The sequence below is a fragment of the Heptranchias perlo genome, chromosome 8 (genome assembly GCF_035084215.1).
Source record: "Heptranchias perlo isolate sHepPer1 chromosome 8, sHepPer1.hap1, whole genome shotgun sequence".
Taxonomy (NCBI): domain Eukaryota; kingdom Metazoa; phylum Chordata; class Chondrichthyes; order Hexanchiformes; family Hexanchidae; genus Heptranchias; species Heptranchias perlo.
The window spans coordinates 74,967,359-74,988,379 of NC_090332.1; the positions used below are offsets into that span (position 1 = coordinate 74,967,359).

The 21,021-nt window shown below is 43.5% G+C and overlaps 1 protein-coding gene across 10 annotated transcripts in view; it reads left to right on the forward strand.

Moving 5' to 3' along the window:
• The window catches only part of stxbp5a (syntaxin binding protein 5a (tomosyn)), a 222,771-nt gene that overhangs the window by 135,594 nt on the left and 66,156 nt on the right, over positions 1 to 21,021 (forward strand). For 4 of the 10 annotated variants that reach the window (XM_067989326.1, XM_067989327.1, XM_067989330.1 and 1 more), the window contains exons 18-21: positions 525 to 676; positions 15,298 to 15,360; positions 20,657 to 20,716; positions 20,824 to 20,871. In XM_067989326.1, the coding sequence (XP_067845427.1) occupies positions 525 to 676; positions 15,298 to 15,360; positions 20,657 to 20,716; positions 20,824 to 20,871 (323 nt within the window). The remainder of the gene's footprint in view (positions 1 to 524; positions 677 to 15,297; positions 15,361 to 20,656; positions 20,717 to 20,823; positions 20,872 to 21,021) is intronic. The other 6 variants (XM_067989328.1, XM_067989331.1, XM_067989333.1 and 3 more) reach the window with 2 other exon arrangements.

The window sequence follows — 21,021 nt, forward strand, 5'->3', positions numbered from 1 at the left end:
TGCTGGGTCGTTGAGTATATTCAAGGCTGAGATGGATAGATTTTTGGACTCTAGGGGAAATCAAGGGATATGGGGATCGGGCAGGAAAGCGAAGTTGAGGTTGAAGATCGGCCATGATCTGATCGAATGGCTCGAGGGGCTGTAAGGCCTATACCTGCTCCCATTTCTTACGTTTTCTCTCCCGCGCTCCTGCTCTCCCTTCTTCTTTCATCGCTTCCATTCTCTCTGTCCCGCTCTAGCACACTCTCTCCTGCCCCCTCGCCCGCCCGCTCGCCCCTATTATATGTGTGTGTGGCATTGGTTGAGGAAACTGGTGTTTGTATACGTGTAATTGTATATGATCTGTGTATTCCTGTGAGTTAGTAGAATATAGTTCACTGTCTCTTCTAGCCTAATGTCTGCAGCATAGAGGCACAAGTTCGCTCAAAACACTGATGCATTTTCGGGCTAGGATGCAGGTTTGAGTGTTCAGGATTTACTGGTATTATTGTTTAATAATATAATGCTATTTTTTTCCCTTTTAGTTTGGTGTTCGGGAACTGTAATGGCATTGCAATGGTTGATTACATTCAGAAAACCGTACTACTAAACCTGGGCACAATTGAACTGTACGGGTCGAACGATCCTTATCAGAGACAACCAAAGTCCCCCCGCAAAACACGGCAAGCCTCAGGAGGTAAGCGCTGATGCTTTTACATTTGTAACACCTGGAGTTGAAATTAACTTGATGCGCTCAGCAGATGCAGGCACAATGTTCGCAAGAAGTGATCTTGTGGCACGTAAGAATGACAAATCCCCAGGACCAGATGGTTTCCATCCCAGGATTTTAAAGGAAGTAGGTGAGAACATTGCAGATGCCCTAACCATAACCTTCCAAAGTTCTCTTGTTTCAGGAACCATTCCTTTAGATTGGAAAATTGCACATGTCACTTCACTATTTGAGAAAGGTGAGAGGGGGAAACCAGGGAATTATAAGAACATAAGAAATAGGAGCAGGAGTAGGTCATACGGCCCCTTGAGCCTGCTCCACCATTCAGTGAGATTGTGGCTTGCCTTCTGCCTCAACTCCACTTTCCCGTCCTATCCACATATCCCTTGATTCCCTTAGTGTCCAAATATCTATCGATCTCGGTCTAGAATATACTCAATGACTGAGCATCCACAGCCCTCTGGGGTCGAGAATTCGAAAGATTCACAACCCTCTGAGTGAAGAAATTTTTCCTTATCTCTGTCCTAAATGGCTGACCCCTTATCTTGAGACTATGACCTCTCGTTCTAGACTCTCCACCAGTGGAAACAACCTCTTGGCATCTACCCTGTCAAGCCCTCGAAGAATTGTATATGTTTCAATGAGATCACCTCTCATTCTTCGAAATTCCAGAGAATATAGGCCCATCTACTCAATCTCTCCATGTAGGACAACCCTGTCATCCCAGGAGTTAATCTAGTGAACCTTCATTGCACCCCGTCTAAAGCAAGTATATCCTTCCTTAGGTAAGGAGACCAAAGTACTCCAGCTGTGGTCTCACCATAGAGCCCCATATTTTTTTAAAATTCGTTCATAGGATGTGGGCATCGCTGGCAAGGCTGGCATTTATTGCCCATCCCAAATTGCCCTTGAAGGTGGTGGTGAGCTGCCTTCTTGAACTGCTGCAGTCCATGTGGTGAAGGTTCTCCCACAGTGCTGTTAGGAAGGGAGTTCCAGGATTTTGACCCAGCGACGATGAAGGAACTGCGATATATTTCCAAGTCGGGATGGTGTGTGACTTGGAGGGGAACGTGCAGGTGGTGTTGTTCCCATGTACCTGCTGCTCTTGTCCTTCTAGGTGGTAGAGGTCGCGGGTTTGGGAGGTGCTGTCGAAGAAGCCTTGGCGTGTTGCTGCAGTGCATCCTTTGGATGGTACACACTGCAGCCACTGTGCGCCGGTGGTGAAGGGAGTGAATGTTTAGGGTGGTGGATGGGGTGCCAATCAAGCAGCTGCTTTGTCCTGGATGGTGTTGAGCTTCTTGAGTGTTGTTGGAGCTGCACTCATCCAGGCAAGTGGAGAGTATTCCATCACACTCCTGACTTGTGCCTTGTAGATGGTGGAACGGCTTTGGGGAGTCAGGAGGTGAGTCACTTGCTGCAGAATACCCAGCCTCTGACCTGCTCTTGTAGCCACAGTATTTATGTGGCTGGTCCAGTTAAGTTTCTGGTCAATGGTGACCCCCCCAGGATGTTGATGGTGGGGGATTCGGCGATGGTAATGCCATTGAATGTCAAGGGGAGGTGGTTAGACACACTCTTATTGGAGATGGTCATTGCCTGGCGCTTGTCTGGCGCGAATGTTACTTGCCATTTATTAGCTCAAGCCTGGATGTTGTCCAGGTCTTGTTGCATTCAGGCTCGGACTGCTTCATTATCTGAGTGGTTGCGAATGGAACTGAACACTGTGCAATCATCAGCGAACGTCCCCATTTCTGACCTTATGATGGAGGGAAGGTCATTGATGAAGCAGCTGAAGATGGTTGGGCCGAGGACACTGCCCTGAGGGACTCCTGCAGCAATGTCCTGGAGCTGAGATGATTGGCCTCCAACAACCACTGCCATCTTCCTTTGTGCTAGGTATGACTCCAGCCACTGGAGAGTTTTCCCCTTGATTCCCATTGACTTCAATTTTACTAGGGCTCCTTGGTGCCACGGGCAGTCACTCTCACCTCACCTCTGGAATTCAGCTCTTTTGTCCATGTTTGGACCAAGGCTGTAATGAGGGCTGGAGCCGAGTGGTCCTGGCGGAACCCAAACTGAGCATCGGTGAGCAGGTTATTGGTGAGTAAGTGCTGCTTGATAGCACTGTCGACAACACCTTCCATCACTTTGCTGATGATTGAGAGTAGATTGATGGGGCGGTAATTGGCTGGATTGGATTTGTCCTGCTTTTTGTGGACAGGACATCCCTGGGCAATTTTCCACATTGTCGGGTAGTTGCCATTGTTGTAGCTGTACTGGAACAGCTTGGCTAGAGGTGCAGCTAGTTCTGGATCACAAGTCTTCAGCACTACAGCCGGGATGTTGTCGGGGCCCATAGCCTTTGCTGTATCCAGTGCACTCAGCCGTTTCTTGATATGATGTGGAGTGAATCGAATTGGCTGAAGACTGGCTTCTGTGATGGTGGGGATATCGGGAGGAGGCCGAGATGGATCATCCACTCAGCACTTCTGGCTGAAGATGGTTGCAAACACTTCAGCCTTGTCTTTTGCACTCGTGCTGGACTCCGCCATCATTGAGGATGGGGATGTTTGCAGAGCCTCCTCCTCCCGTTAGTTGTTTAATTGTGCACCACCATTCACGACTGGATGTGGCAGGACTGCAGAGCTTTGATCTGATCCGTTGGTTGTGGAATCGCTTAGCTCTGTAGCATGTTGCTTCCGCTGTTTAGCATGCATGTAGTCCTGTGTTGTAGCTTCACCAGGTTGGCACCTCATTTTTAGGTAAGCCTGGTGCTGCTCCTGGCATGCTCTTCTACACTCCTCATTGAACCAGGGTTGATCCCTTGGCTTGTTGGTAATGGTAGAGTGAGGAATATGCCGGGCCATGAGGTTACAGATTGTGCTGGAATAGAATTCTGCTGCTGCTGGCCCACAGTTTTGATGTGCTAGATCTATCCCATTTAGCACAGTGGTAGTGCCACACAACACGTTGGATGGTGTCCTCAGTACGAAGACGGGACTTCATCTCCACGAGGACTGTGCGGTGGTCACTCCAACCAATACTGTCATGGACAGATGCATTTGCGACAGGTAGTTTGGTGAGGACGAGGTCAAGTAAGTTTTTTCCCCTCGTGTTGGTTCGCTCACCACCTGCCGCAGGCCCAGTCTGGCAGCTATGTCCTTCAGGACTCGGCCAGCAGCAGTGCTACCGAGCCACTCTTGGTGATGGACATTGAAGTCCCCCACCCAGAGTACATTCTGTGCCCTTGCTGCCGGTGCTTCCTCCAAGTGAAGTTCAACATGGAGGAGGACTGATTCATCAGCTGAGGGAGGGCGGTAGGTGGTAATCAGCAGGAGGTTTCCTTGCCCATGTTTGACCTGATGCCATGAGATTTCATGGGATCCAGAGTCAATGTTGAGGACTCCCAGGGCCACTCCCTCCTGACTGTATATCACTGTACCGCCACCTCTGGTGGGTCTGTCCTGCCGGTGGGACAGGACATACCCAGGGAGTCTGGGACATTGGCTGAAAGGTATGATTCTGTGAGTATGGCTATGTCAGGCTGTTGCTTGACTAGTCTGTGGGACAGCTCTCCCAATTTTGGCACAAGTTCCCAGATGTTAATGAGGCAGGGTCGACTGGGCTTGGTTTGCCTTTGTCGTGTCCGGTGCCTAGTGGTCCGTCCGGTTTTATTCTTCTTATGACTTTTCGTAGCGAGATTTTACAACTGAGTGGCTTGCTAGGCCATTTCAGAGGGCAATTAATAATCAACCACATTGCTGTGGGTCTGGAGTCACATTTGGGCCAGACCGGGTCAGGACGACAGGTTTCATTCCCTAAAGGACATTAGTGAACCAGATGGGTTTTTACGACAATCCGGTAGTTTCATGGCCACCATTACTGATACTGGTATTTTAATTCCAGATTTTTTTATTTAATTGATTGAATTTAAATTCCCCAGCTGCCGTGGCAGGATTTGAACTCATGACTCTGGATTATTCGTCCAGGCCTCCAGATTACTGGTCCAGTAACATAACCACTATGCTACTGTACCCAACATTGCAGCAAGACTTCCTTACTCTTATACTCCAACCCCCTTGCAATAAAGGCGAACATACCATTTGCCTGCCTAATTGCTTGATGTACCTGCATGTTAACTTTCTGCGATTCGTGTGTAAGGACACTCAAATCCTTCTGACTACTGACATTTCTTCGTTTCTCACCTTTTTTTAAAAAAAAAATTCTGCTTTTTATTCTTCCTACCAAAGTGGATAATTTCACATTTCTCCACATTATACTCCATCTGCCACCTTCTCACCCACTCACTGAAGCTGTCTATAATCCCTTTGCATCCTCCTCACAGCTTACTTTCCTACCTATCTTTGTATAGTCAGCAAACTTGGATACATTACACTCGGTCCCTTCATCTAAATCATTGATATATATTATAAACAGATGAGGCCCAAGCACTGATCCTTGCTGTACCCCTCTGGTTACAACCTGCCAACCCGAAAATGACCTGTTGATTCCTACTCTGTTTTCTGTCAGTTAACCAATCCTTACTCCACGTTGACATGTTAGTCCCAATCCCATGAGCCCTAATCTTGTGTAACAACCTCTTGTGTAGCACCTTATCGAATGCCTTTTGAAAATCCAAATATACTACACTCACTGGTTTCCCCCTTATCTGTCCTGCCAGTTGCACCCTCAAAAACCTCTTATGGACCAGTTAGCCCAACACCTGTTGTCGGGAAATTACTAGAGTCTATAGTTAAGGACAGAATGACTGAACACCTTGAAAATTTTCAGCTGATCAAAGAGATCCAGCATGGATTTGTAAAGGGTAGATCATGCCCGACGAACCTGATTGAATTTTTTGAAGAGGTGACTAAAGTAGTGGACGGGGGAAAGTCTATGGATAGAATCATAGAATCATAGAAGTTTACAACTTGGAAACAGGCCCTTCGGCCCAACGTGTCCATGTCGCCCAGTTTATACCACTAAGCTAGTCCCAATTGCCTGCACTTGGCCCATATCCCTCTATACCCATCTTACCCATGTAACTGTCCAAATGCTTTTTAAAAGACAAAATTGTACCCGCCTCTACTACTGCCTCTGGCAGCTCGTTCCAGACACTCACCACCCTTTGAGTGAAAAAATTGCCCCTCTGGACCCTTTTGTATCTCTCCCCTCTCACCTCAAATCTATGCCCCCTCGTTATAGACTCCCCTACCTTTGGGAAAAGATTTTGACTATCTACCTTATCTGTGCCCCTCATTATTTTATAGACTTCTATAAGATCACCCCTAAACCTCCTACTCTCCAGGGAAAAAAGTCTCAGTCTATCCAACCTCTCCCTATAAGTCAAACCATCAAGTCCCGGTCGCATCCTAGTAAATCTTTTCTGCACTCTTTCTAGTTTAATAATATCCTTTCTATAACAGGGTGACCAGAACTGTACACAGTATTCCAAGTGTGGCCTAACTAATGTCTTGTACAACTTCAACAAGACATCCCAACTCCTGTATTCAATGTTCTGACCAATGAAACCAAGCATGCTGAATGCCTTCTTCACCACCCTATCCACCTGTGACTCCACTTTCAAGGAGCTATGAACCTGTACTCCTAGATCTCTTTGTTCTATAACTCTCCCCAACACCCTACCATTAACGGAGTAGGTCCTGGCCCGATTCGATCTACTGTTGTGTAAATGGACTTCCAGAAGGCATTCGATAAAGTCCCTCAAAGGAGACGGTTAGATAAAGTTGAAACTCATGGAATTGAGGGCAAATTATTGACCTGATTAGGAAATTGGCTGAGCGGCAGGAGACAGAAGGTAGGGATAATGGGCAGTTACTCAAATTGGCAGGATGTGACTCGTGGTATCCCACAGGGATCTGTGTTGGGGCCTCAACTATTCACTATTTATTAACGATTTAGATGACGGGATAGAGAGCCACATATCTAAGTTTGCCAATGACACAAAGATAGGCAGCATTGTAAGCAGTGTAGATGGAAGCATAAAATTCCAGAGAGATATTAATGGATTAAGTGAATGGGCAAAACTATGGCAAATGGATTTCAATGTCGACAAGTGTGAGGTTGTCTAAGTCACTTTGGACATAAAAAGGATAGATCCGAGCACTTTCTAAATGATGAAAAGCTCGAAACGGTGGAGGTCCAAAAAGACTTAGGGGTCCATGTACATAGATCATTAAAATGTCATGGACAGGTACTGAAAATAATCAAAAAGGCTAATGGAATGCTAGCCTTTATATTTAGAGAACTAGTACAGAACGGGGTAGAAGTTATGCTAATACAAGGGGATAAAAGTTATGCTTCAGCGAAACAAAGTCCTGGTAAGACCACACCTGGAGTACAGTGTTCAGTTCTGGGCACCGCACCTTAGGAAGGATATATTGACCTTGAACGGAGTGCAGCATAGATTTGCTAGAATGCTACTTGTACTCCAAGGGTTAAATTACGAGGAGAGATTACACAAACTAGGGTTGTATTCCCTGGAACTTAGAAGATTAAGGGGTGATGTGATCGAAGTTTTCAAGATATTAAGGGGAGCTGATAGGGTAGATAGAGAGAAACTATTTCCGCTGGTTGGGGAGTCTAGGACTTGGGGACAGAGCCTAAAAATTAGAGCCAGGACTTCCAGGAGTGAAGTTAGGAAACACTTCTACACGCAAAGGGTGGTAGAAGTTTAGATCTCTCTTTCGCAAATGGCAGTTGGTGCTAGCTCAATTGTTAGTTCTAAATCTGAGATTAATAGATGTTTGTTAACCAAAGGTATTAAGGGATATGGAGTTGGGTCGCAGATCGGCCATGATCTCATTGAATGGCGGAACAGGCTCGAGGGGCTAAATGGCCTACTCCTGTTCCTATCTGTAGAGTGAAAGCATGAACTCGGCAGAAGCCCAGTGCAGAGAGCTCGTTGTTCATGCCCAGATATTGTAAGACAGCATGAAGAGCTGAGCAACAGTTGCTACTGCTGTGAAATTAAGTTTCTTTATTAAAAGGAGCTTTAGCATCAGTCTGAGTTAAGGGAATGTTCCCTTTTATTAATCAGTGGAGATAGGATCAAACAACAAGCTGGTCTGCAGACAGTACGTAAACATCACGACAAGATTTCTCACGAAAGGCTTCTACTGAAAATAAAGTCGATGGGTGTGGGTAAGGAATTTGCTGAAGGAAAGCAAGCCGTGGGTACTTGTTAAGTGGGTGAGGGAGACAAATACTGAGTGGAGTGCTCCAGGGATCGGTGCTGGGCTTCGAAGATTCCTCATATGCACTATGACCCAGAATCAGAAATCTCAATGCGAACTGCTTAAATTCGCAGATGTTAAACTTGGGGAGTTGCAGTCAAGTGGTGGAAGCAACCAGTGACCTATGAAAGGAGTTAGATAAAAATGTGGTAGATGAAATTCAATACCGATAAGTGCAAGGTACTGCATGCTGGAAGGAAAAAATAGGTGTAACAAGTGCACTGGGTGGTATAAATTTGAAAAGGCAAAATTTGGAGGGCTATGGAACTAATTGGATAGTTCTTTCAAAGAGCTGGCACAGGCACGATGGGCTGAATGGCCTCCTATGCTGTAAGATTCTGTAGAAACAGTTAAAGTTGAAATGGAAAGTAATGTGGAAGTGTTCATAGATCAACGCTTAACATTGCTTTGGAGTAGCAATAAACGCAATGAATGAAGTGCTGAATTGTATTACTGGGTCAGTGAGTACAATGGGAATGAATATATGGTGCTAAAACTACTGTGCCCTAGTTATGGCCAGACCTTGAGTACTGGGTTCACTTTGGGTCACCAAGACAGAAGGGAACATTTGAGCCATGGAAGCAGTGCAGAGTGGAGGCATGAGTGTGATCCTTAGTGTCGGAGGATTGAGTTACAAGGAAGGATTGGGGAGCCTGGGACGCTTTAGCCTTAAAAGGAGGGGACATAATAGAGGTGTACAAGATGGAAAGTGCTATTGGTGAGGTAAGTCTGGAGCATACTTCAAGGTACCCCAGGATATTAGAACAAAGGGGCACAGGCTAAAAATAGGGAAAGGAGAGTTTATGGCAGCTGTCAGGAAGGACTTCTTCACAGAAAGAGTGGTCAGCACTTAGAATGAGCTTGGGGTAGGGTATTGGAGGGAAAACGCTGGACTCATTCAGGGACAGATGTGTGAGGGCAGGGGTAAAGGATGGGGCTGGGGCGAGGGCTGGGGCGAGGGCTGGGGCGAGGGCTGGGGCGAGGGCAGGGGCGAGGGCAGGGGCGAAGGATGGGGCGAGTCGAGGTCATGTGATTGAAACGGGCTGTCGGATGGGGTTGGATGAGGGATGGGGTACGGCAGGGTCGTGTGATTGGAGCAGGGGTAAGGGATGGAGTGAGGTATTGCCCGTTAAGCATGTTGGGTAAAGAATCTGTTGAATAGAAATCAAATTAGTGGTTTAAACACAGAATTTTCTTAAGCCCTAATGTAATACTAATCTAATTTGTTCTGATCATATGCAGTAACTGCTCAGTATGTAAGGGTTAATTTGGTTCTTGGATTGGGAAGTGTTTTTGAAATTCAGAATGATGGAGACATTAACATTGAAGTATAGAAATCTTATGTTTAAAAAGTGACTATTTCAGGAACTTTGCAATCAGCTGTTATTGCCTCCTTAGATTGCAGGAGCAGAGTAAACGTCTCCTGAGATCATTGATCAATGTTAAGTTTCCCAGGGATGACATTGCATTGGATTTCAGGATATTTTGAGAGTTACCTCTACGTCAGTCTTTTGGGGGAAAAATTAAACCAATCAATCAGGCACATATACAGATCTGCATCACTTTCATCCACATTGTAAGAACACACAGCTTCATTAGACATGTTTAATTGTGCTCTCTGCTACACCTTGTGCTTTTGTGCTATATCTTGAATCCAGTTCTATTACTTTAATGTAGTCACCTGATTATCATTATACCCACGTGGTATTATTTGGTTAACACTGCATTCTTGCTATTCCTTTTTAAAAGAAAGTTACATATTTACCATTTGTTCAAAAATAAATAGCTATAATAGCTGCCAGCCTGCACCTGGATGTATTCGTTCACTCAGAGCTTTGCAAAAATTTACTCCGCTAAGAGCCTTGTGTGGTATGTAAGTGCTTGGTGCATGCACCTACTGTCATCCCCATTAGGGGCTTCATGCTGTCACTGGGATTTTGCTGCATGTCATGGTAACCAAAGCTAACTATCACTTTTAGCATTCTTTTTCAAGGATAAGGTAGCCCATAACATGAGAGAGCTGCGACAGGTGGATAGATCCTCCACAACCTCCTCCCTCTCAGTCCCTTTAAGGAGGAAACTCTTCAAATCCTGGAGAGGGAGGTCGGAGATGCCAGCTCCGGGTTCACCATGACCTTCTGCTTCTCTTCCTTCTCATCCCCTCCACCCCATGTGCTGCCATATTTCCAGGGCCTCCCATCATAATGCTGCCATACCCAGGACCAGATCTCAGTACTGCCAAACCCCTGCATCCCCCAGTGCTAACAAAGTTCAAGATTCCCCTCCAAGTTCAAGGGGAGGTATAAAGAATCAAAGGAACTCTCTAGGAACACAAAATACCAGAAGCAGAATATCTACAGTCTCTTAACTGACATCTGTAAGAATCCCTTGTTTACTTAACAGGACTTGGACTTTGCTCCCTTAAAAGGACACATCTCTACAGATTACATGGCATAATGTTCCTGACCCTATAAAACAGCAAGTTTTCTAACATAGATTCTCATCACATTTCCTGTGTCACCTGATCTGTGAATTACTTTGCATTACACTTCATATATACAAATTTATTCTAGGTGGATTTTTTGCAACTCATTGGTTTATATGCAGTTTTTTTAGTGCGTGGTTTGCATACATTACCAGCAATCGCAGGTACACTCCAGGGTTGGATTATTTTATAATTATTGTAGTTATATTTTATAATTAATATGCCTTTATTATCAGACGCTTCGGTACTTCCCAGCAGCAGGTACTTACCAGGCATCATACACTGCATTTTTTGTCAGGGCCTGCACTCTCCTACAGCCTCTGGACTTTACACAGACTGCTTCACTCCGGCACCATCTGATCTCTACCCACCAATGTTATAACTTGACTCCCAGGCTTTACCAGCACCATGATGCACTCCTATTCCGTTCAACCACCCACTCTTATCATCATCCACCTTCCCCCATTCCCGAATTGCTACTCCCAACTCGGACTCCCATTTCCAGGCCCCCGCCATTTCCCCTTCCCACTTCAACTTGTAACTCACCCCATGTGTTGTCTCCCTGCTACCTGCTCAAACTCGGCTTCTCAATCACAACTGAACATAATTTCACCGTTACCTGTATCCTCCCTCCCCATGCCACGCTGCCCACACCCAGCTCCTACTTATCTCAGCTATCAGGATCATCACTTGCTGTTTAGAGCTTCAACTCGCCTCCCTACTCTAGCAACCTGGCTTCTCAATGTAGAACCACAGAAGTTTTCAGCACACAAGGAGGCCATTCGGCCCATCCTGTATGTGCCATCCTTTGCTGGAGCAATCCAAAACTAATCCCACTGCCCTACTTTCTCCCCATAGTCCTGTATTTTTCTCTACTTCAAATGTTTATCTTTTCCCTTAAGATGCAGTGGTTTCTGCTTCAATGTAATTTCTCCACCTAATTTCTCTGCCACTGTTACTTTTCTCTCCCATGGAGGGTATTCAGAAGTTGTCAATTTTAATTGACCTGCCCACAGCATTGTGGGATCCTCCTCAGCGCATTATTGCTAATTTCATTTTATACTGACCTAAATTACTGACGTTTTATAATTCAATAACTTAAATTACTCTATAACTTTAACTTTTTCATTAAATACACATCAGTTGGATGGTGAAATGGCTGACCTGCGAATGCTGCTTGTAGGGCCTAAAGCTTTTTTTCTTAAATACCTTGCACTTTTCTGAATGATCGTTAACATGTTTGTGTCTTCATGCCTGAAGTTTTCTTCCAATAGCATATGATTTTCCTACATATCATAAATATAGCATTGGGGTCATGAAAAAGTCATGAGAAAATAGCTGCCAGCGATGTCTGATTTTAGTTTCTTGTCTGTGTACAGATTGAATTATCTGGTGCTGTGTTCTAAGTTTTGTTCTGCAGGATATTGCAGCCAAAAACTATTTTGGTGTTGTGCTCTTTTTCCATTGCATCCTAAGGCATGCTGACGGTGACTTCTTGCATGTGTGGTCTTTCTAGTTTGTATTCTGAGTCTGTGAAAAGACTTCGTTCTTCATATCTAAGTAAGTTATCTCACGGTGATACAAATTTCTGCTTAACGTTTGTTTTTTGCAGCCACTACATGTAGCATAAGCCATTAAAATCAGTGCAACCTGCAAATGCCCCTTTTATCGTAACACATATGATGAGCTGTTAAGAATATATTTGTCCGCCACAGCTGCCTGCATTGGTTGCATAATATATGGAGACACTCTTGAGTAGCTTTGTTTCAATAGCTGCTGCATAAGAGGGTACTTGTGGTAAGTTGGTCGAGTGGTTTTTTGAGATAGGCAGCTGAAGCTTCACTGGAGAATATTCCACATGGCAGGAGAATCAACGTTAAAATTTTGCTCATGTTTGCTGTCAATCTCGTCATCAATCAGCTGGCGACATCTCCTATGTTAACCTATAATCACTCGTAGCAAGAACAGACTATGACCAAGGATATAATTATCAGTGCAGCCCAAGTGTCCACCCTCAGCAGAGAAGAGCTTGTCATTAGAGTACACCGCATTTTAAAAATAGATTTAAGGTGAGAGGGGAGAGATGCAAAAGGGTCCAGAGGGGCAATTTTTTCACTCAAAGGGTGGTGAGTGTCTGGAACGAGCTGCCAGAGGCAGTAGTAGAGGCGGGTACAATTTTGTCTTTTAAAAAGCATTTGGACAGTTACATGGGTAAGATGGGTATAGAGGGAAATGGGCCAAGTGCAGGCAATTGGGACTAGCTTAGTGGTATAAACTGGGTGACATGGACATGTTGGGCCGAAGGGCCTGTTTCCATGTTGTAAACTTCTATGATTCTATATTATTAACAGGTTACCTAATGGCAACTGTACACTGGTGGCAGTACTTTGTCAGATATAAACTTTCCCTACATTGAGGGTGGATGCTTGAGCTGGAACGATAACACTTGACATTCTTCAGATTCAACAGGAATTGGGGTGGGCCAAATTGGGTCTGACACCAGGGTGCGGATTGGGAATGACAACATCCTAGGTGTCTGAACATTTTGGCCAGCCTTTCACATGATCATGAGGAAGGCCTTTTGACCAATCTTGGCTCATCCGTCCAGAAAGGCCCTACAATTAACCCCCCTTCCCCATTAGGGTGTGAACTATTTCTTGAATGATTCGAGTTTTCACCTCCACTACTCTATCTAAACAACCATTCCATGTATTGATTACTTCGTGTGACGAGCTCCCTGATAGTCCTAAATTTGCCTTTGATTAATTTGAACCTGTGTCTCCTTGTACTACACTCACAATTTAAATTAAAGTAATATTCAGATTTACCAGTTCCATTCTCTTAAATATGTCATATACCTCTATATGACATATGTCATATACCTCTATAGACACCACCTTTCAAGACAGAAGAGACTAGGTTTCTCTGCTGTTTTCTCATATCTCAATCCTCTGCTTCTAGCTTAGCTGTTTGCTATATTGATTATAATAACCTGCTCTAAATAGCTGGATTTAGTATCCTTTTTTTGCGCCGTCACTAGTTAGACAGTTTGCTAATTGCTTGAGAAGCGTGCAAGTGACTGTTATAGTAGGTAGATCCTGCCAGGTGAGCTTGAGGAATTCTTGTAGCACGAAACATGACGAGAAGTGCGGGAGCATTCGCCATTTTGATTAAGGTGCGTTACACAACCAGAAACCTGAATGCAATAAAGTAAAATATGAAATATACCACACTATATTTTGGAAGTGCTCTGAAGGTTTTTTTTTACATAAAAGTTCCAACATTGCTTGGAAGCATTGCTTTACAACGATCTCTGACACACTGGAGTAGACTTTCAACTTACTGCCCAAACGTATAACTGGTGTTGCAGATTGGACGGCCATTATCGAAACTGTCTGATTTTAATTTCCATTGATATTAATGCGAATGAACGTCGGGTGGTTTCTAACAATCATCCGATCTGCAACGCCAGATTTGCACCCGGGTGGGGCAAGTTGAAAATCTAACCCGGTGGAGTTCACTGCAAATTGTGATTTCCAAGGATGTGCTGAGTGTTCTGCCCAAAGTGCGGTGTAGGGGCATTGAGATACTTGCTGCTCACGGCTACCATCCAGGGTATAAGGTCCCAGCATTATCTGCCACACAGCTTTGTGTAATGCCTGGATTGATACGTCCTGTTGTTTATGAACCAGCTGCAGGGATAGGATGTGATGGAGAATAAATATCTTACTTTGGAATAGCTAAAAGTTATCTCTGACTGTCTTCATTACAAACAGAATGACACTATTAAATTGAATAATAGCGGGGATATTTGACTTAAAGAAGCCAAGTACCAGCTAAAGGTGGCTATGTAGGATTCTGAGGTTCATGGGTCATATGGTCCAGGCTAAAAACCTTGCTGATGCCATAGCATTTATTGCCGATGGCAGATGTGAGTGCAGATTTTCCGGTCCATTGAATTGGGGCGTATCCCTACCATGGTGGTCTTATGTACCACAGGGATGGGGTTTGGAAGAGTTAATGTCTAGGAGGGATGGGCTTCACTAGAACAATTAATGTACTAGAGAGATGAGCTTCAATGGGGAGAGTTAATGTACGAGAGGGATGGGCTTTGATGGAATAGTTAGTGCACCATAGAAGGTGGGCTTTGATGAAGAGTTAATGCACTAGAAGAATGAGCTTCAATGGGAGAGTTAATGTAGCGCAGGAATAGACTTTGAAGGGAGAATTAACATACCAAAGGGATGGGCTTTAGCTGAGTTAATGTCTAGGAAGGATGGGCTGAAATGGGAGAGTTAATATACCAGAAGACTGGGCTTAGCTGGGAACTCCATCTCTCGAAGTATGTTAAGCCTCCCATCGATGCCTGTCCCTCTGGTACATTAACCCAGCAATGCTCACCCTGTCCATTAGGCAGGTTTAAGAATAGAAAAACTAAAATATTTCACTTCAGAGCTTTCAGGATTTTGCCCCAATTAAATTGGGTGTGCCCGCCCCGGCCTTTCGCAAGAGATTTAACAGGCTCACTTGAATCTTGTTCCCTCCCCTCTAGCTCCTCTGGCCTGCTTTCCATCTCAAAACTGGATGTTCCATGAGTGTTGGCATTATGACATCTCGGCACCCCATTTATTCTCATAGCACTGTGATAAAATTCTAATTCTTTTTGCCTCAAGTACTTTCCATAATAACTTTAATCTTGAGTTTCTTGAGTAATTCTTTGTCCATTTTTGTCTGATTACGCCTCTGTGAAGCACCTTGGAACGTTTTTCTGCATCAGAGGTGCTTATTAGATGCAAACTGTCCCCTTGTTATGGTCTTTGTGGTAATAAGCTGATTTTCTTTGCCAGGTCTCTGTGATATCAATGAAGGTTCCACAGCTTTAGATGACCGCTGCAAGTCTCCCACATCAGGTAAGTGTGTCAATGTGTAAGCACTTTATGGTGGTTCCAGTGATTTGTTTTCAAGGGACTGGATTAATTGAAGATGGGGTACTTTGTATGTAGACAAATAAATGTGAGGAGCAACAGGGTATAGTGAACAGACATGAAAGTAGCTTGACTATCGATAGAATCCATTGGTGCAATCGGGTAAGAACAGATCTAAATTATTTTACACATGTGACCTCATCACCCAACATTTTCAGGTGTCACGATGTGCATAGTTGATACATGTGTGTATATATACAATTCAAAGAACTGAAGGTAAAAGACAAAATTCTATTTTCACATCATTTCATGGCACAGAAACTGAATTCATGGTGGCTTGCCATTGAATAGAAGAAAAATCCAACCTGAGTGAGCATTCTACAACAGAGTGATCCTGGATTAATCCCTAGATTCTGTGGTTCTGTTATGTCCCCTCTGTAAACAAGACACCAGAGGTAGTTTAAACCTCCTTACAATATCATGACAAAGCAGTTACCACACCAGTGAGGTGCCGCAGTGGCCCGTTGTGATATACTAGAGGCTGTGGTTGCCATATTAGCAGTGGTAAGATACTGTACCAAGTTGTTCAACTGATGATATTTAATTGTGGAAAAGTAACAAAATGATGTTTAACTGCTGCATTACTAGTGCAGAAAATGATGGCATAGCACTGTTACCAAAACGATTTGAAATGTGACCAAGTTAATTAAAGACATTTTTAAATACAAAGTCGTTGTATGTTTATACACTATTTTCCTACAGAACAAATCAGATTGAGTAGTTTAAACAATGCTTCAGATTCTAGTTATTTATTCTTTTATTAATTTTGTCTGATCTACTTACTAAAAGGCTATCTCTTTTGGGAGCCATACAATAAGTAGGTGATAATGAGTGAAATGTTCAAAAGCACTGTGAATAGTCGTTGCGTTTTTCAGAGATCATGGTGAAACTGTTGCAGATGGGGGCTCCTGTGCACCAGTACTACCTAGTGTATAACCTATCTGTTAATGTTCCACTGCTGCAGATAAGTTATAGTACAATATTGTGGTTGAGACTTCAGAGGCCTAACCTTTCACCTACGTTGCACTACCTCTAGGGCAGTCAGCACACACACACAACTCTCTTGTTTACCTTCCACATACCAGTTCAATAGGATATTCAGATGCACATTACGATTCAAATCTTCTCTTCTCCTCGACACAGTTAATGTATTGTGCCCATGGATGACTGACCAGTTCTTGTCTCCTGTCTGCCAATGGTGTCCAACTGTTGCCTAATTAGGACTTATTAGACACTAAAGTTTAAACTTCACATTGCTGTGACTATTTTCTTTGGATATCTTTTTCTTTGAAAATACTTTTTTAAATCAGCAATTGTTTGGGCTCGTTGTGACAGAGAGTTCTAGTCCTACATGATTGGATCTCCAAATCCAAAATGTTTTTGCTTTCTCAAAAATGCACTCCATCCATGTCACAGGTGTTGCATGTTTGTGTCCTCATGGGTTTCAGGTTTTGTTTAATCGCCGGCAGTCATGATGGCTGCCTTGCTCTTAATGGGCGTAACCTAACTGGTTCTATTGTGTGTGCGCACACCTTGCTCTCCCAGCGCCCAACTGCTGCCCAATCATCAGCTGAGAGAGAGGTAATTGACATGGAGGAATTGTGGCCTCGTTAGACTTAGGAAACCTCGGGGTTGGGCTGCAGTCTATCTGGAATAGGCTTAGATTGATGGGACAGTGCAGGCCAGCACAGCAATAGCAGCGAAGTGCCAACTTTATTTTCAGCAAGAATAGCAGGTTGTTTTTGGCAACAGCTTAAGTTTTAAGATATTCATGACTCTTGTTTTGTAATAGTCCGATAAAATAGCTGGTGTTTAAGGACAATTTAAATTTTGTAAGTTAGATAAGGGCTCTTTTGAATTGATAAAATATATATTGGGAAGAGCTGACATTCCAATAAGGGGAAGCCATATGATGTAGTGTACAGAGACTCCCAAAAGCCTTTGATAAAGTACCTCGGGAGAGACTCCTTTACAAACTGTCAGTGGGTATTGGTGGTAAGAAATGAAGATGGATTCATAGCTCGATAAAAGAAAAGGAAGCAGAGCGCAGTTGTACGTGGAGCCAGGTGGAAAAGGGAAGAGGAGTATTGAATCAGATTCTCCAGGACCCTCAACTATTCCAATATCTAAAAGATTTAGTCTGGTCTTGGGTCCCAAATATCAAGTTGCATTGGATTTTCATTCAGTATATTGAAGTGCTCTTAGCCCAGTTCCATTCTCCTGGATAGTCTTGTACTATTGCCAGTCGTTCCTTCTTTGCTCTCCCACTCTCTCAGGCTGACTTTATTCGTTGCACGTACAGTAACACTAGACCCCTGATGTTGAGTTTGTTGGTTTGAATTTGGTGGTCCCAACGGTATAGGAATTCTCTCTCCTTGCAGCTCTTCCATTGGTAGTATCTGTCGAAAGCCTTTTGGCAATGCAAGTTCATCATTTTCTCTGCAGAGCACTTTAGCTACAGGACCAAGTTCCTCAGGAATCTCTTTGGCAAACTTAGAAAAATTGCAGTAGAAGCTTTACTAAATTCAGCCCCCATTTCCCTCAAAAGGAAAAAAAAACTTGCATTTGCAGGACCCTAACCAGCAAGGAGTCAGTCTCTTCAGGAGAGGAGTGAGTGAATGTGATTAAGGGTTCCTCATATCCTGATGTCGTAAGAAAGAACGAGTTGCATTTAAATAGAGCCTTTCACGACTTCAGGACATCTCAAAGCGCTTTATAGCCAATGAAGTACTTTTGAAGTGCAGTCGCTGTTGTAATGTAGGAAACAAGGCAACCAATTTGCACACAGCAAGGTCTTACAAACAACAATGAGATAATGACCAGATAATCAGTTTTAGAGATGTTAGTTGAAGGATAAATATTGGCCTGGACACCGGGGGAGAACTCCCCTGCTCTTCGAATAGTGCCATGGGATCTTTTACATCCATCTGAGAGGGCTGATGAGGCCTCAGTTTAACATCTCATCTGAAAGACTTGTAGATACAAGTTATCTAGACCACACACTGTATTAATTATAAAATAGCATATTTTCTGATTCACTATGAGCAGTGCAATAGAAGGTCCCCTAGTATAAATAAATTAATTGTTTCTTTCACACAGTTCCACTCGCTAGTTTCTTGCTGTTTCTGCTTTTCCATTTCTTCTGATTGTTGGCGTTCTTGCTTTATCTTGTGTATCCTGGTCGAGATCCGCAGCTTTGTAATACCCTCCTACGTATCTATTACTTTGTGCTATGTTGTTCACTTAATCTTCTTCATGTAGTAAGGATTCACGTTAGTATAATACATGTAAAGAAAGAACTTACATTTATACAGCATCTTTCATGCCTTCTCAGGACATCCCAAGGCGCTTTACAACCAATGAAGTACTTGTGAACTGTAGTCACTGTTGTTAAGTAGGCTGACACGGCAGCCAATTTGCATTCAGCAAAGTCACACAAACAGTAATGAGATAATCAACTAGATAATTTGTTTACGGTGTTGGTTGAGGGATAAATATTAGCCAGGACCAGGGAGCACTCCCCTGCTCTTCTTTGAATAGTGCCATGGGATCTCTGCTTTATGTCTCATCTAAAATACATTTTCCAATGCTGACAGACCTGCTCTGTATTTCCAACTTTGCTGCTTTTCTTCTTCTGCAGTTACATTAGCGTTGATGTAAGGTGCAGCACGGCAACTGGAGTCTTTTCTCCAGTTGCCGTGCTGGGGGCAGATAATACAACTGAGGGTTTTTTTAATTCTCAGGATGTGGGCATTGCTGGCAACGCCAGCATTTATTGCCCGCCCCTAGTTGGCCTGAGAAGGTGGTGGTGGGCCATCTCGATAGAACTGAGTGGCTTCCTCGGCCACTGCAGAGGGCAGTTAAGAGTCAACCACGTTGGTGTGGGACTGGAGACTTAAAAAGGCCAGACCAGGTAATGACGGTAGGTTTGCTTCCCTAAAGGACATTAGTGAACCAGTTGGGTTTTTACGACAATCCGACAGCTTCATGGTCACTTTTACTGCTACCAGCTTTTTATTTCCAGATTTCTTAAACTGAATTCAAATTCTCAAAACTGCCATGGAGGGAAACTTGAACTTATGCTGGCCTGCGGATTACTAACCTAGTAACATAACCACTATAGTACTGTTCCCTGGGTTCACCCACCTGGTGAGATTTCTTTGATCACTGCTGCAACCAAGATTAACAGCACTGAAGTTAGAGCAGTTTCAACAGTGTTCGCCCATTGCTTCTGATGTAGTTGTTGGGTTGGTAGTGGAGGGAAGGGAAAACTTTGGTTTATTGGCAGTTTTATGTTTAGAAAAATAGTTGAGCATAATTGGCAAATTAATGTGAATTTTATTCCTTTCACAGGTGGATAGTTAGATTTACAGAGTTAAAGAGCAACTCTCCTGTTCCTCAGCTGGTTAAGGCAGTTAATCATACAGATCACAAAGGTCCCAAGTTTGATCCCCATTCTGTGTTGAGTTAATGGACCTCATCTATTGCTGGGCTCCTGATAGCAAGTCAGTCCCTCTTGATGAAAGTGCTTGTGTGCAGACATCAGGTGAGGACAAAATGGAGCTGGCTGCTGATGCCTCTCAAATAGCCCAAGGACACTTGCTGTTGGCGATGCTCACTGTCAAGGCCCCCACATGAATAATGGGCATTTGGACGAGGTAGTAGATGGTGTCTGCAGGACCCTAACCAGCAAGGCATCAGTGCCTTCAGGAGAGGAGTGAGTGAGTGCAATTAAAGGTTCGTCATGCCCTGATTTCATCTTAATGATTTAAACAGTCTTTTTTGTTACGTTTTCATGTGTTTTTCTTGTGAAGGCCCATGAATAGTCTTACACCTCAGCAAAGAAACTTGTTTTGTGTTTTTTTTTGCAACAGAAATGTCTTTATTTGAGGGGTAATTTGCTGTATCTGGGTGTCAGGTAACTGGATTGGAAGTGGCTAGTGCAAACGCTTAAAGTAAGTTCTAAAAGTACAATTACTACAGTCAGCACTTGTACATAATACAGGGAGAGAAAGGGAATGGGGAGGGGTCCATTTCTGAATTACTCAAGGGCGTCTCTGCGTGGAGAAACATTGGCATCTCCCTGGAGAGTCCTGACATGGGGCTGCATAAAATAAGCCCACGGTTGCACCTTACATATTTAAACCTAGATTAAGTTAGAGGAAAGTAAAATGTTTGTGCCATTTTGTATTTAATTCATTGTCAATATATTCCTGTGTAGGTTCCGCCTCTTCGTGCAATTCTGAAGATGAACAAAAATTGCCTAACTTTATAGAAAAGGGTATAGTATCATTATTATGGTGCATTATTTTTTCAGTTCGCAGATTTTTCTTCTGTTTCAGAATTAATTTTGTTTTGATTCACGTATAAAATATTATACTTTTCCAGTGAAAAACAAAAGCAGAAAATTTTCCAAGACCATAGTGTCTGATATAGGTATGAAGTAACAGTTCCATATTTTACTAACACCTTTTTTTCTGAAGCACTAACCAAAACACAAATGAGTAATCAAAGCACCTTGCTTGGTGGCTTTACTAATCCATATTCAGTTCTTTGGGCTGTTTATGATCTGGGAGTGCAATGCAT